At 39.0% G+C, this 15623-nt stretch overlaps 1 protein-coding gene across 4 annotated transcripts in view; it reads left to right on the forward strand.

Annotated features, from left to right (window-relative positions):
* Positions 1-9111: 9111 nt before the first annotated feature.
* LOC149936406 (nucleolar protein 4) overlaps positions 9112-15623 on the forward strand; it is a 50839-nt gene continuing 44327 nt past the window's right edge. For 2 of the 4 annotated variants that reach the window (XM_090154514.1, XM_090154516.1), the window contains exon 1: positions 9112-10514. In XM_090154514.1, coding sequence (XP_090010640.1) covers positions 9927-10514 — 588 coding nt within the window. In that variant the 5' untranslated portion in view covers positions 9112-9926. The remainder of the gene's footprint in view (positions 10515-15623) is intronic. The other 2 variants (XM_090154513.1, XM_090154515.1) reach the window with 1 other exon arrangement.

Here is a 15623-nt window from a genome sequence, read left to right on the forward strand (position 1 = left end):
GAGGGGACAAAGTCAGCCGAGATAAGAGGGTTAAAGGGTAGACCCTGTGGGTGGTCCACTTTGTTAGTTTTTTTGTTATTTATTTACGGGTATTATTAACGACCTATATATAGTTGTGTTAATTCAAAGGAGATAATTTACCGTTTATTGCTTTAAGAGCTGGCGGTTAGTCAAGTGGCTCTCTGTGCTTTGTTGATGGTAAGGTTTTTGCTTCTTGTAAATATATTTGGTGTGGATATTTGGATATCTACGATTTCTAACGCAGTCAATGATTTCCTGGGTGTGCGAGTCATTATATGATATTGGAAATTGGACGGCATTGGTCTTTTTCATGCGGTATGTGTCACAACGTCAACTGGAAGTCTACGAGCGTTGAAATAAAATGAGCGTTAAAGATGCGGCAATTATTTCGTAAGCGAGAAAAATACAAATACCATCTGTAGATATTTCTTTCATTAAAATTTGCTTAGTATTATATTCAACTGATAAACATGTACTGTAAAAAGGGTTAAATTCAATTGTGCATTGTTTTAGTAAGTCTAACTCGCTGTTGTAACTACTTAATTTATAATATTCTGAATAAATTAAACTCGATTGTTTCGTCTTAATTATTTAAATTAAAATTGAAATTTTATACCGGGCAGGGTTTGAACCGAGAATACGTTTTTCGTAAATAACTCTGAATTGCGGAGATATCTTTGGGGGTCGTGTCGAGAAATTAATACCACTAGGGACCATTCTTCCGAGGAGAGGTATATTTTGGCTTGCCAACTTGTTTGTGTGTGTTTTTCAAATAATATAGTCCGCAACTTTGCAAATAAAAAATGGTTAATCGCGTGTAGCTCGGGTGGTAAAGTTATGAATTTTTTATGGTGATTAGTGTCATAGTCGTAAAACCTGATATGGAACCACTTCGAGATATTTTTTAACTTGACGTTTTTTACGATTTTACCTTTTTCTCCATAGGGAAAAATGGTAAATCGCGTGTAGCTCGGGTGGTAAAGGTGGTAAAGTTATGAATTTTTTACGGTGATACATGTCATAGTACTACTTAAAACCTGATATGGAACCACATCCAGATATTTTTTTAACTTGACGTTTTTTACGATTTTACCTTTTTCTCCATAGGGAAAAATGGTGGTAAAGGTATGATTTTTTTTACGGTGATACGTGTCATAGTAAAACTTAAAGGGGCTCCAAAGTTCGGTGGCCAAAAAAAAAGAAAATTGAGCATGATTTTCATTCCCCCCCCCCCCCAGCCCCTCACTCGGCCTTGGCAGAGGCGGGCAGAGTCAACCGTAAATTTGGCACTTTACTGACTTAACACACATTTTGCCACCGAACTTTGGAGCCCCTTTAAAACCTGATATTTTTTAACTTGCTGTTTTTTACGATTTAATCTTTTTCTTTATAAAAGTTGACAATTTAAGTTGCATTTGAAGTTTTTGTTATTTATTGGGTAAACGTAATATTCAAATATTAAAGGGCAACGCAAGTGAGCTGGCATTTGTGTGAATATGTATGCAAAGTGCGAAATTTACGGTCAACTCTGCGTGGTCTCGCTAGTACCGAGGGGGGTGTAGGGGGTTAAAAAGCACGTTGCTTTTTCATTCTTTTTTGCCACAGAGCTTGCGTTATCCTTTAAAAACACCTTTACCACCCGAGCTACACGCGATTTACCATTTATCCCTATAGAGAAAAAGGTTAAATCGTAAAAAACGGCAGAAAAAAAACTAGAGGTGGTTCCATATCAGGTTTTAAGTAGTAATATGACACCATATGTAACATAATCACTCATAAGTATGCCATAAAAGCATTTTAGTGAATGAAACCTTGTTCACGGGATATGACGTAAATTACGTCACTTACAACTCCGTGACGAAATACGCGTCATCAACTTTACTGATGGGAAACGGAAGTTAGTGAGAATTCCTCGCGCGTTTCTGGCTTTGCCCGTGTCAAGTTTAGCTCGTGCCTCGCGATCACATGATTTCATTTCCATGGTAACCTTTTCAATAGCGCAAGGATTATAAGCATTTTTGCATTTTTGGGTCCGCTCAATGTATGTTCCGCGTGAAACAAGGTCTCATTGAATTTTTTTCAATTTAAATATTATACAGAGGCATACTTATGAGGAATTATGTTACATATGATGACACGTATTAACATAAGAAAAATTCATAACTTTACCACCTTTACCACCCGAGCTACACGTGATTAACCATTTTTTATTTGTAAAATTGCGGAGATGCGGTGCAATTTAGATTATATAATTTGAAAAATACACGCAAACGAAGATGCGCCCGTCCTCAGCAGCAAGAGGGTTTTTTGCTTATAAACTTTTTTCCAGTAGGTTATTTCGAAAAATAAAAATAGGTAGTCGAGAGTATAGTTCAAGGCACCTGTATACAAATTTTCAGAGCTGTATACCAATTCCGAACAATTTATCACCATGCGCTCTCACTAACGACGTAAGTTATACCTAAGCGAAGTTCGTCTGCTTTTTAATCACAAAACGTAAACATAGATGGCGAACGTCTGTTGAAAGAGCGTCACGAAAATTCAAAAGCAGACGAACTTTCGCTAAAAAATATGAGAGAGACTAACAATCTCCACTGTACTCATTTTTTGTCTTAGTTTGCTTTAATAGTTGATTTTGTAAACTAAAAAGTGGTTTTGCCCAACTTTTTAAAATGTTGCTCCTATGTCACAAGACCCTGCTTTAAGATTTTTTGGCAAAATGGCCGACCAGGACGTGAAAATTCAAATTACAAGCAGACGAAGAACCACAAAGCGCGGGAATATGTTCATTTGCGTTGACGTCAGAGACAGATTCGGAGCGAATCTTGAGCAATCAAATGGAAAACCATATAAGTGTATTCTTCGCACGGGCGATATGTACGCGCGCTAGAAAAACTTTTATACCTCGCGAGTGTAGCGCGCACTCGTAGGCTTGTAAAAGTAAGAGGTTGTGACGTAACTATTCAAAGAAACTGTTGAAAAAGCCGTCGACCAAAATTGGTTAAATTATCAGCGGCCCAAACGTTGTCATTTTTGTTGTGGATAAACAACGATACTAGGCAAACGTTTATTAGCCGCTCAAAAAAGATTTTACTGCTGCCATATTCAAAATATTTTGTTTGAAATACGTTGGAAATATTTTCGCTATACATGGAATCATAAGTAACATTATAAAATAAGTATGACACTCCCTATTGTTTTAATGCTCTTTTCCTCACGGAACCTTTTTGGACACTGACATTCTCGCCAAGCTCCGACTTGGACTTACACTCGAACTGAGCAGCATGTTATCGTCCTTGGTAGTATAATATTTCGCCTTAGCATATTTAGACCATTGAATTGGGAATAATACTGCTAGAATTACAATTACGATTTCGGTCGCCATGGTTAAGCGGGACCTCTTCTGATAAGACTGTACGAAATTCATCTTTATTGTTAGGCGGTAGCGCCGTCTCTATTTTGTAAAGTTATATGGCTAAAAAAAAATAATTATTAGCTAACTCACCGTAACTTGAGTTAAAAAGGATCGTGTTGACAGAATAAAATTATTTTTAAACAACTTCAAAGGTTTGTTTTTTACGAGAAATCATACATTTCAATTTCGCGTCAGATTCGCGAAAAAATTCAATTGCAATATAGTTGCCATCACTACAGACAGATGCCACCACGGTAGAACGATAAAGTTGATAAAGTCTGCTTATGGAACGAAATTGGTCCCGCGCTAGCCAGATTTAGTTGTACCTCTATTTATTCCCAACTCAATGATTTAGACACTAGGGGGCTCCCAGTAGTGCATGCACGATTTTAAAAACCTTGGGGGGCTCCGTGCTGAGAACTAAACCTAAATTGCGCAATAGCTCTGAAAATCAGTTCGGTGATAATTTTTACTATTCGACATACTTATTGTAATTATTTTATAGTGGAATCATGGGCCAAATAATGAGAAATCTTTATTTGGCCCACGGTGGAATTAAGAACGAATATCTTTTTTAGTATAATTTGTTTCTCAGGTTTACTTTTACAGAATACACTAACGTTTCTGGGTATTTATTCTCTCTTAAGCAATTTTGTTATAGATAATTTTGTCAGCCAAACCTATTATTCTTAAAATAATTATAAATTTTCAAAAACATTATTAGAACTGTCTACAAATGTTAGATGGCGTAAGTGGCTCTATCATTCTCAACGAAATCCCATCTCTAATAATCTGACGGACTTTCCGATAGTGGCTCATGCTGGGAAAAATATTTTCAACTGGGAACCATCAAAACCCCAGATATCCCCCATTATCAAATTATTCCGAGGAGCTAGTGACTTAAGAATTAATTTGTTTCGAAATATTAAACTTGTCCCGGGAACCCCCAGTTTTTCAATAAATGAACTGGTACTGTAACAGATTTGTATCAGTCCATTTATTAATAGACTGGTTTAAAAGACAATCGAAAGTCCGAAATAGTTCCATTGATTTTGGGTAATTTTTTGTGACTGAGTTAAAAACTTTGCAATCATTCCATCATAATAATGGACGCCAATGGATTTGAACCGAGTTTGAACTCTTCTGGCGCCGTCTGTAATAAAAATTTTGCGACATTTATTACTTCGCTTTTTTGAAACACTTCACTTTTAATCATTATGCGCCTATTAAGTTTACACTTTTTGTGTAAAAGGGGAGTTAGATTTAGCATATTATTGCTAACTGAACTCCGGCCGCCAAAGATGGGAAAATCTTGGGATCGATAAGTGCTCCTTGAAAAACTGAGACGAAAGTTGCTACGAACAGAGCTGCCAGATAAGAGTAACGTCCTACACCAGTGAAAATAAAATTAGCCCAAAAGGTCGCGCACCGTTTAAAACTGTATTTTTAAAAATAGCCTAAATTACCGGTCATTTCTTTAAACAATGGAGCTCACTTAATAGCATAATATTACAAATTTTAAAAGAATCCCAAATAATTTTATAATTATTGATGTTGTTAAAATAACAAAAATTTTGGAATATATATTTTTTCGAATATTAAAAATAGATTATGTAATTTTTTCACCTATGAATAAAACGATGATATTAGGATGTTTATTATCTAATATATGCTTCGAGCTTAGGAAATATAGCGCCATCTGCCTTAATATCCGTAAACTAAATATGTTAAGAAATAGCAGACACCTTTTGAATTTCTAGGTTTTCCGGGTGAACTTTCAGCTGTTATGCAGAGATAATTTTGAACGAGCAGACAGCTTTCATATATTTAATATAAAACTCGGTCGGTAGACGGCGATACTTATAACCAAAATTTAAACTACGCAGCATTTTATGTACAACCACATTTTATTATTTATATGTTAAATCTTATATCGCCATGACGACATACCTTTCGATTTCAATTTTATTAAAAGAATGTTCTTCACAACCATTTTGTCTAAATATTCATGATAAAAAAAACCCCCATCAGCCCAGAGTATTTTTTCCCTCATCGTACTTTTAGAAAAAGCCAAATCGGGCGGGAAAACCGACCAGCTGGCAACCCAGTCCAGGAAATGTTGTTGGAACGTGGCAGAGCGACTATCGAGAGAGAGAAGAAAGCGGAAGAAAAGTAGGCGCTTGCGCGTAAAACTCAATACCACCTGCTGCTTTTTTTGGAGAAGTCTGAGCAAAACATCAATGGCAGATTCCTAAACGGGACAACCGACTGCAGTCTCATAATTCACGTTCTTACAACATTGCGTTATCAATTTCGGTCCCTCTCTTTTTATATCATTCCTAAAAGTAATTTTTAATTAGGCCTAAGCCTCGACCGAATGGGTAGCGCTGGAGAGTCTGTTGCATGAGACGACTACGTACACTGGGGGGTATCAATGATGTTGCCATGGATACAAGGCCCAATATAGAGACGCTACCCCGTTTCCGCCTTCTCTCGGCCGAGACACCGGAGGCCCTTTATCGGAAGACGCGAAAACCGTTCGCCAAAAGAAAACGCGTTTTTTAAGCGTATCTCTCTTTCTCTGTGATAATCATCATAAAAAATCGAGGAGGGGAATTTTGATTCGCCCAATAAAGTAGCGTACCCTGGAGTAATGAAAATGTAAAGAAACAAACTAGAAAAATAGTTATGGCGAATATGTTTTGGCGGTAAACGCTACAGCATCGGCTCCCAAACTATACGCTATATTGGGCCACGTGCGGTGCGAATATTGACGTTTTTGCACTGCAGTGGCGCAGTTTTGCAATGTACGGAGACCCTCCTTTTCTCTCTCTGTGTGGAGACCCCCCCCCTTGATATATATATATATATATATAGCGTATAGGAGTCCCCTTTGACCGAGCGGCGCGTGCGAAGGATGTGTGGAAACGGGCTTCCCAACCCCCCCGTACCTCTCCTCTCTCTCTTCCTTTCCCCCTCCCGCGCCCCTTGGTAGTCTTTCCCGCTCGGCTTCACCCCCTCTTTCCCACCCACAGACTTTACTGCAGAGCGGGAAGGCTGTAGGCAAGAGGGGAGGGGGGAATCCGGAGGGAGACCTAACTTAACGAAAGTGAGGGGGGCCATTACCAAAGAGCGTCGACTCACCCACATCCAACGCTATCGTTGCTATTTAAAAAAATACATTTATCGAAAACGAAACGCACCTGCTACGCACCTTGCGACGGACGCGGGACACCTCCCGCAGTCGTTGTTCAGATGGTTAGTTTTTCGCGTCAAGAATGTTATTCTGCATTTTTAAAGCGACCAGAGGATATTAAATACTCGCTAATTAAAGCTGGTTTTCACTAGATCAAAAACGCCACAACGGTGAGAGTCGACGCAAAAATATTGCATTAGGTCTAACGGAAATTTTTCGCGTCGACGTTCACCGTCGTGGCGTTTTTGTCCTAATAAAAACCAGCCCTAAAGGGCCACACCTGCGTTTAAAAAATTCGGCAAATACGACCAATCCTATTCCCCTACATTAAAAGGTGGGTAAAAATGCCGACCCATCCGGCAAAATTTGGATTTATATCAAAGACCAATAAAAAACTGCTATTTCGTTACAAGTCGTTTGAAACGCGGACAATTTTAAACCGAAAACACGAAACTACGCGAGACAGGAAATTAGTCTCCAACTCTCCATATAAATTCAAATTTTGCAGGGTAGGTCGACATCTTTACCCACCTTTAAATATAGGCGTATTCTGAAAACTAGCGCGTGAAACAGATCAAATTCAAACGCTGATGTGGCCCTTTAAAGCCGCCATGTTTGACAAAAACTTGGCCTAACTGGCGCTAGTTACTTTAAAAACATGTGATACCGTGTTTCAACGGACGGTTTTCTCGTATTTATGGTGAATTAGATAATTTTCATCACAGATGCTTGGGTTAACTGGCGCTATTTAAAGGGAGTATATACTACCATGTTTACTGGCCACAGCTAAATACTACTTGATAATATAGGGAAAAAACACGATTTAGACTAGATATTTCCATAAGTAACGCAATAAAAAATAAGTATGACACTTGCTATTGTTTTAATGCTAATTTCCTTAAGGGACCTTTTTAATTCTTACGACTTGGACTTGCAGCCGAACTGTTTAGAAGAATATTTTCCCTTTCACGTATTTAGACACGAGGGGGCTCTGTGCCAATTAAACTTATGATTTTACTTATTGAAGTTTTGTCATAATTTTATTTTAATAGTATTTCAACGTTCCTGGTAAACAGTTTAAATAACGTTACTTATTACATTTCGTTTATTTTAAAACCTAAATAGAGTTATACTGCTAATTGCTATCAGAAACTTCAAAGCTAACCAATTTAAATCGCCTAAATCAAAACATAGTTTTATCAATGTACTAATGTTTCTCCTAAAATATAACTTGGCTTAATGACTCTCATTAAATAGTTAATCTTAAATTCGAAATAGATATTTATACTCTAAGAAATTTTAGCCAATAAGCAGTATATTTATGAAATAAATTAATTAACTTGGCAATGTAATAACAAATAACTTGAAAAATTTATACTTTTAAATATTTATTTAATTTCAAATTGTTATATTTTACAACGAATATTATTTTACAATATAGCTCCACAAATAACATTCATAAATTATAAATTGCGATGGTTTAAAAATTTGAAACTGCAATGCGTGAAATTCGTGAATCGTGGGATTGAAGACATTACCTGATGACTTAATTGTCGTCTTAAAAGTTTGACGTCAAAATCTATCAACCTAACTCAATCCCATAATTCACGCCAGAAGTATTTATTTCTAAAGCGCTCTAAATTAAAGGAATCATGGGATTGAAGACGTTACCCTTATGACGTTATAGATACTTCTCTTATGACGTCATCTTCTTGGGCTTACCATTTTCATTTAATCCCATAATTCACGCCAGAAATATTTATTTCTAAGGTGCTCTTAACGAAAGGAATCATGGGATTGAAGACGTTACCCTTATGACGTTATAGGTACTTCTCTTATGACGTCATCTTCTTGGGCTTAGCATTTTCTCTAAATCCCATACTTCAAATTATAAATATTTATTTTTGTAGTTGAAGGATTAAATTTTCCATCTTTCAATGGGCCTGTATTAAAAGGTCAGTAAAAATGTCAACCCACCCTGCGAAATTTGAATTTATATGAAAACGAATTTCTTGTCGGTTTAAAATCGTCCGCGTTTCAGACGACTCGTAACGAAATAGCAGTTTCTTATTGGTCTTTCATTTAAATTCCAATTCTGCTAGGTGCTACCACCTTTTAATATAGGCGTATAAACAGAAAATCAAACCGAACGGGGGAGCCACGTCGCAACGCCGCCATGATCAGAGGATGGATGGAACGAGGAGAGAATGGTTCGAGAAAATCGAAACGAGTTAATTGGGTTATTGCTAATCTGGATTCGGGACATTCCGCGAGAAGTTTGTTAGGTCGGCTTTCTTTCCAAGTCTATCGATTATCCGGCTCCCGCTTTACGTGGGTCGTCGCGAGCCTAAAAAAGGGGACAGAAAATGTCCTCTCCGACTTTTAGCAATCATCCCCGAAAGGCGGCTCTCTCTCTGTTCCCCTCGAAAAGCGGCACACATACGAAACACGTACGCGGTGTTCGGTGGCTCGCGCACAGGCGGGGCAAAGCGGCCGCGAGCCTCGTGGAGCGCGCGCCAGTCTGGCCTCGGAGCCTTGTCGGGGACGGCACGCGCCCCTAAACCTTCCTGCCACTGGCTTGGACGCTCGCGATCTCATTCCGACACCCCCGCTACGGGGACTACGACCCTCGACCACCAACAAAAAAGCCTAAATATACCGATATAGTTGCCGTTTTTATTATATTCTAGTTTCGTTCCCCTTTCGCGAATCTCTCGGTTTTTTTGGGGGGAGGCAAAGAACATAACGGTGAAATATCGCGCGCGGGACTCGAGAACAAACTTTCGTCATATTTCAAGCGAAGGAGAACGGCGCGAGCCAAACATCCTAATTCCTCGTTTACCGGAAGAGGGGTTTCCTTATCGGTGCAAAACGCGCTCTCCTCGCCGCTTTTTTTCGCGTCTCCTCCCCTCGTAGTGCGCTTTCCCAGCAAAGGTCCGTCCCGCGGACATTTTCTTTTTCGTGGGTGAAAAAAAGGGGGTTGGGAGGAAGTGGCGCACCTGTTTATCTGCCGAGGGAGAGAGAGAGAGAGAGGCGAAATCGAATTTTATACGCGTTTTGGCGCGACGGTGATAACTTTTTCGCGCGTTTCGTTCCCCTCGCGTATAAGGTCCCCTGTTTTCTGGCGCTAAAATTTTTACGAATGTCGTTTTTCCCCTTCGTCGGTTCGACGGTCCCCCCACCCTAGCGGCCTTCCCCGCTGCCTATTGGTCGCGTTTCGGGACGGAGGAGTCTAAGTGAGCCCGCTGCTAGGAGGGCTTCCTTCGTCGGCGCCGGGAGGGCAGAGCCGCCGCGATGGAGAGAAGGCACAACACGAGGCACGCCGCCGCCCTGGCCGCCGCCGCCGCCGCCGCCAAAGGACACGGCCACTGCGCCACTCGAGGCCTCGCATCCGGACACGCCAGTCGCGACTCGTCACCCTCTCCACGGGGGCACTCCTCCTCACCCGCCGCTGGTAGCGCCTCCATCGCGCCCACTCCGACCAACGCCACGATCACCAGCGCCCACAACGCGTCTCGAGGTGGTGCAGCGCCCAACGACGAGGCCTCGGCGCCGGATACTTCTTCGGTGGACGGCGTCGCGACGTCCCCGACCAGAGGAGACATGTACGAATCCTTCCAGATATGGGCCATGAAGACCTACGGCGACAGCGCCAAGACCAAAACGGTCACCAGGAGAAAGTACAACCGCATCGCCAAAATTCTGCAAGGCGAAGAACTCAACAGCGCCGAAAACTCCAAATTCCGCTTCTGGGTGAAGGCCAAAGGTTTCCGGATGGGTCCTCCGAACCAAGGAGACCACTCGGCCATCTCCGCGGGAACGGTTAAGAAGAAGAAGTTGGATGACAGCCAGATACTCTACGTCCCTTGCAGCAAAAACTCCGTAAGTAAAAAAACCCCAGTAAGCTAGAGTTCATTTTTGAATGTGGCATTGGCGGGGCGCGCGCTTTCCGGACTTTCGAAAAAGGCGCTCCTGGTTGGTCTCGGAGTTGGCGCGCGGCCGGTCAGTCTCGAGACAGCGACCAACCGCCAATAGATTAGCCGAGTCAGAATGAGACGACGCGCGCTCTCCGGAAAAACCGGGAAATTAGAAGCCAATATTTCTCGTTGCGCAATCAGCGTTAAAACTCGAGCTCTCGAGTTTTCGCCAAAATTTCTCACCGCGTTTGAGGAGCCCGCTTTCACTGGGAACAACTTCGCCGGAAAATAAGCCGTAGGCAGTCAATAACGTTATTAAGTAAAAAGGCGTATTGCGTAGAATGAACAGGCGGAGGGGGGGGGGGCGTAATCTCCAAAGAGAAGGGGAGGGGCGGAGGCGCCTTTATCTCGGTACGGTTTCCGCATCCGGAACTGGGCGAACGTCTACAATCAACAACGAAATGAAAATGGGAAGCAGCCACTTGTTTGTTCCTCAGTTCGGCTCCGCGCCTACACCGATAATAAATAATTGCGAACCGGCCTAAAGAGGCCACTTGTTCCGTCGCTGGGTGCCTATTTCGAACCGATCCTCCAAATGGGATACGAATTAAAAAGAGTATATGTTATATCACCTGTATAAACAACTGCGCTTTTGATCCGGGTAGGTTGAGAAGATCAAATACAATTGGTTAATTTTTTATTTTTTTAGAATTTGGTAAGGAGGTTGAGGAAATATATTTATAAGCATTAAATAAATTTCTAAATAAAATTACTTAATTTAAATTATTATTTGATACTAAAATTTGTAGTACAAGTAAAAAATTGGTTTTTGGTTTATGAGAAACGGTAGGATTTCCGTCAGTTTTATAGTTAACTAGTTTTTAAAAAAAACTCACGTTGGACGCTTGGTAGTTTTAAGCTAACTGAAAACACTAATTAAGATTAAGTTTGCCTATAGGCAAAAAAATAGCAAATAGAATCGGAAAATAATTGATAAGGAAATAGGGATTTTTATTATATTCGTATAAAAAAATTATAAATTATATTTAAAAAGTTTGTAATTATTTGCACACCGGAAGTAAAATTATAAAATGAAGTCATCCTATTTCCGTTAGAAAGAAAATTGTAAAAGCTCTCTATAAATATTAGTTTTTCTTCATTACACTGAACAATATATTTTGATACCTCCACGCGTTTAAATTAGAATTTATCTAAAAAGAATATTGGGAACATTTGTAAAAATAGTACTTTAAAATGTAACGAAGGCAGACTTTAACTAGCTTTGAAATAGAAACTGATGCACGTTTATTTTTTGAAGATTTTAGCAGTTTCAAAATAAAGTATTGTATTTACCGTTTGACATTAAAATAATTATATCGACATTAAAATGACTAAATTTATATTGAAATGATTAAATCGACATTGAAATGTTTTAATCGACAAATCGACATTGAAATGATTTAATCGACACGGAAATAATTATATCGACATTGAAATGATTTAATCGACATGGAAATAATTATATCGACATTGAAATGATTTAATCGACAAATCGACATTGAAATGACTTAATCGACAAATCGACATTGAAATTATTTAATCGACATTGAAATAATTAAATCGACATTGAAATGACTAAATTTATATTGAAATGATTAAATCGACATTGTAATGATTTAATCGACATTGAAATGATTTAATCGACAAATGATTTGAGCAGTTCCAAAATAAAGTATAGTATTTACCGTTAGTAAATACCAGATTTTTCTTTAGTACAAAGGATGACCATCAAAATTGGACTGTAGAACCTTACCGAAAGATGACCATAATATTTCTATATAACTTATAGGATTGTTCAAGATGGTGAAGATGAAACCGGGGGGGGGGGGGAGACGAATAGAACCCAAAAAGTAGGGGGGAAAAATTAAGGGTGAAGTTTTCGTAAGGCAAGAAAGAGAATAGTTTTTTTCTATCTCTTCTTCCTGCCTCCTTTAACCGAAGCGGGATAAGGGTAGCCTGATCTTATCGATCCTGAGCTACAGCGGGCTCCTTTTTTTCCCACCCCTACATCGTTACCGGGGATATACGGGACTAAGCTTCTAGGCGCAAACCGTACCCCGGTTCTAAGCCTTTGATTTCGACGTCGAGTGAGGGATGTAGCCCGGGCTGTAGGTATAGACGCGAAGATCCTCATTTCCCGGCGCGTGTTTTTCTCTCCTCTCGCCATCTCTTCTCCGTCTCGGCAAAGGGCCAATGCCAGCTCAGAGAGACGCCCGCCCGACTAGGCAACACGTGGCTCTAACCAAAATATTCCTTCTTATCAGTGACAAATTCATTTCCAAATAATTACTATTTAGGTTGGAAAAATCCAACTATGAGATTGTCGCTGGTTTAACAATTTCCTGAATACATTCAAACTCCTAATATACATATAGTCTAACTATCATAATCAGCTGGCTAATACCCAAGGCACCACCTAAGGCCCAAGTCATCTAACGACTTTTAATGCCTTAAACAGGTGGCCGGGTTACAACCCCTGTAGCAAATTAGAGTCGGGCTGACGTCGGCAAAAGGTACTAAACACTAACTAAAGTCGGCCGACCTTTGGATTGAGGGTCGAAATGTCCTAGGGGTAAAAGGGTCGGCCGACTACAAAACGTCGACTCTTAACCGCCTTTTAAGAGACCCAAGAACCGACTCCGAAACGACGTCGGGCCGACTTTATATTGATGCTTATTTCCGACCCAAAACTGATCTAATTATTAGATGCCGCGTTTTTTTGAATACAAATAAGTTTGATGAAAAAATAAAAGTGGATTAAACATTATCTCAGAATATCATCAAATAGTCAGAAAATAATTAAAATATCCCCTTTTCCTATATAAATGTGGTCTGTTTCATAAAGTTAATGTACAATCCAATAATTAAATGTAAGGTCTATTTTAAGTTGGATAATGGTCGGCATACCGACCATAAATAGTCCCAGAAAAGGATTTACGGTTTTAATGTCGAAAAACGTTCGGACGTTTTTAGGTCGGCATTTGGTCGTCGACTATAAAGCTACTTTTCGACCGTACCCCGACCCTAAAACGACTTCATGTGCTACAGGGGAATGCGTAGGAGGGTGGTGGCTAGCCCTTCATGCCAACAGCTCCCTACACTAACTATTACCGTTAACCTCTACATGTTTTTATGGCCATTTGATAAATTTGTTAGTTCCTTTCCTTGAATGTAGATTCCATCCCCAATGGAATTTTACATGAACCACTTTCGAGGGGTAGTCGAGGGGCAGGTCACTATCGTGATCATAAGGACACCCTCAGAAAATTAAATCACGATTAAAATGATTAAACATTATTAAATGTATTAAATCGTGATTGAAATAATTAAATCGACATTGAAATAACTAAATTGACATTGAAATAATTAAATCGACACTGAAATAACTAAATTGACATTGAAATAATTAAATCGACATTGAAATAACTAAATTGACATTGAAATAATTAAATCGACATTGAAATAACTAAATTGACATTGAAATAATTAAATCGACATTGAAATAACTAAATTGACATTGAAATAATTAAATCGACATTGAAATAACTAAATTGACATTGAAATCATTAAATCGACATTGAAATAACTAAATTGACATTGAAATCATTAAATCGACATTGAAATGATTTAATCGTTGTTGAAATAATTATATCGACATTAAAATGACTAAATTTATATTTAAATGATTAAATCGACATTGAAATGATTTAATTGACAAATCGGCATTGAAACTATTTAATCTAAAAATCGACATTGAAATTATTTAATCGAAAAATCGACATTGAAACGATTAAAACAGGATTAATATTATTAAATTCTGAAAAATTTAATAATTTTAATTGAATTAGAACACCCTAAAGTATAGAGTTGTTATTTAAGTAATCAGGTAAAAAAATTATAGTTAATCTTTAGAAATCACTTAAATCGGAAAATTGCCGAGGCCTTAATTTCCGGAAAATTTTCCCTATTTTTCCGACAAAAGAAAAGAAACAGGTTGTCATTCCATGATTAGCCTAATATTTTTCACAAATTTAAATTTCGCGGCATTTTCGCCTCATTTTGTCGAATCCAAAAATAAAACTAAACCTCTAGACTAGTCTAGAATTAAAACCCTTAAAAAGTAATATATCTTTAAATTTATTATTTTCGCGGAAATGTTCTACAAATATTATTTTTTTCCTATAATATTGTTTTATGTTTTCCAACTTTGTTTGGAAGGCCCATATTTTTGAAACAAAGAACTCATTTCAATCCCCCAAAAAGTGCCGCCCCACCCTAATTACACCCTTTATACAGAGTAGAATTTAATTTATTGGATTAATTAAAATAATATTATTTTCAGTGCTTTAAATTGACTAATTAATCGTTAAAAACCGCTTAGTACATCAACAATATTAAGTCTTCGAGATAACTACATAAAAAAACTCATTACCAAAAACAGCATGCTGTAATTTTCTTTATTTTATGGCTCGAAGGTCCGATAAAAAAAATTGTGAGGGGGAGAGTTTACACCGGGCCAAGATACGGAAAAGAAAAATTAAGAGCGATTGTTTTTAGCCAGTATATTTCCAACGCCGATGCTATAAAAGCGAGCTGACTTTATAACATCGCAAAGAGTCGAGAGAGCTCGAGCTAAAGTCGTCCATTTTATAGGCAACCACTTGTTATAAATTTGCCTAGAGCCACGCCCCCCACCCCCCACCCGACTGACGAAGACGGTAAAAATTGCGCGAGCTCAAGGGGAGGGTTCCGACCGCGCAGAGAAACAGGTGTGCAAATGGCAGTCAACAGAATATCCGAAAACGCGCCATAGAGTGCGTCGCTGCAACATCTGTATTACGACGGTACTCCCTCCTGGCGGAGACGAATGCGGGACGCTTTTGACAAACAATCCATGTACAAAAAAATTATTGTGACGTCACGTATCCGCCATCAACCGAATTGTCATCCCGTAACATTGAAGGCCTGCCAGTGAGAGATCTATATTCAGAGAAATTGTGAACTAGCCTTGAAG

Source organism: Leiobunum rupestre, chromosome 7 (assembly GCF_980474605.1).
Source record: "Leiobunum rupestre chromosome 7, qqLeiRupe1.1.hap1, whole genome shotgun sequence".
Classification (NCBI taxonomy): Eukaryota; Metazoa; Arthropoda; class Arachnida; order Opiliones; family Sclerosomatidae; genus Leiobunum; species Leiobunum rupestre.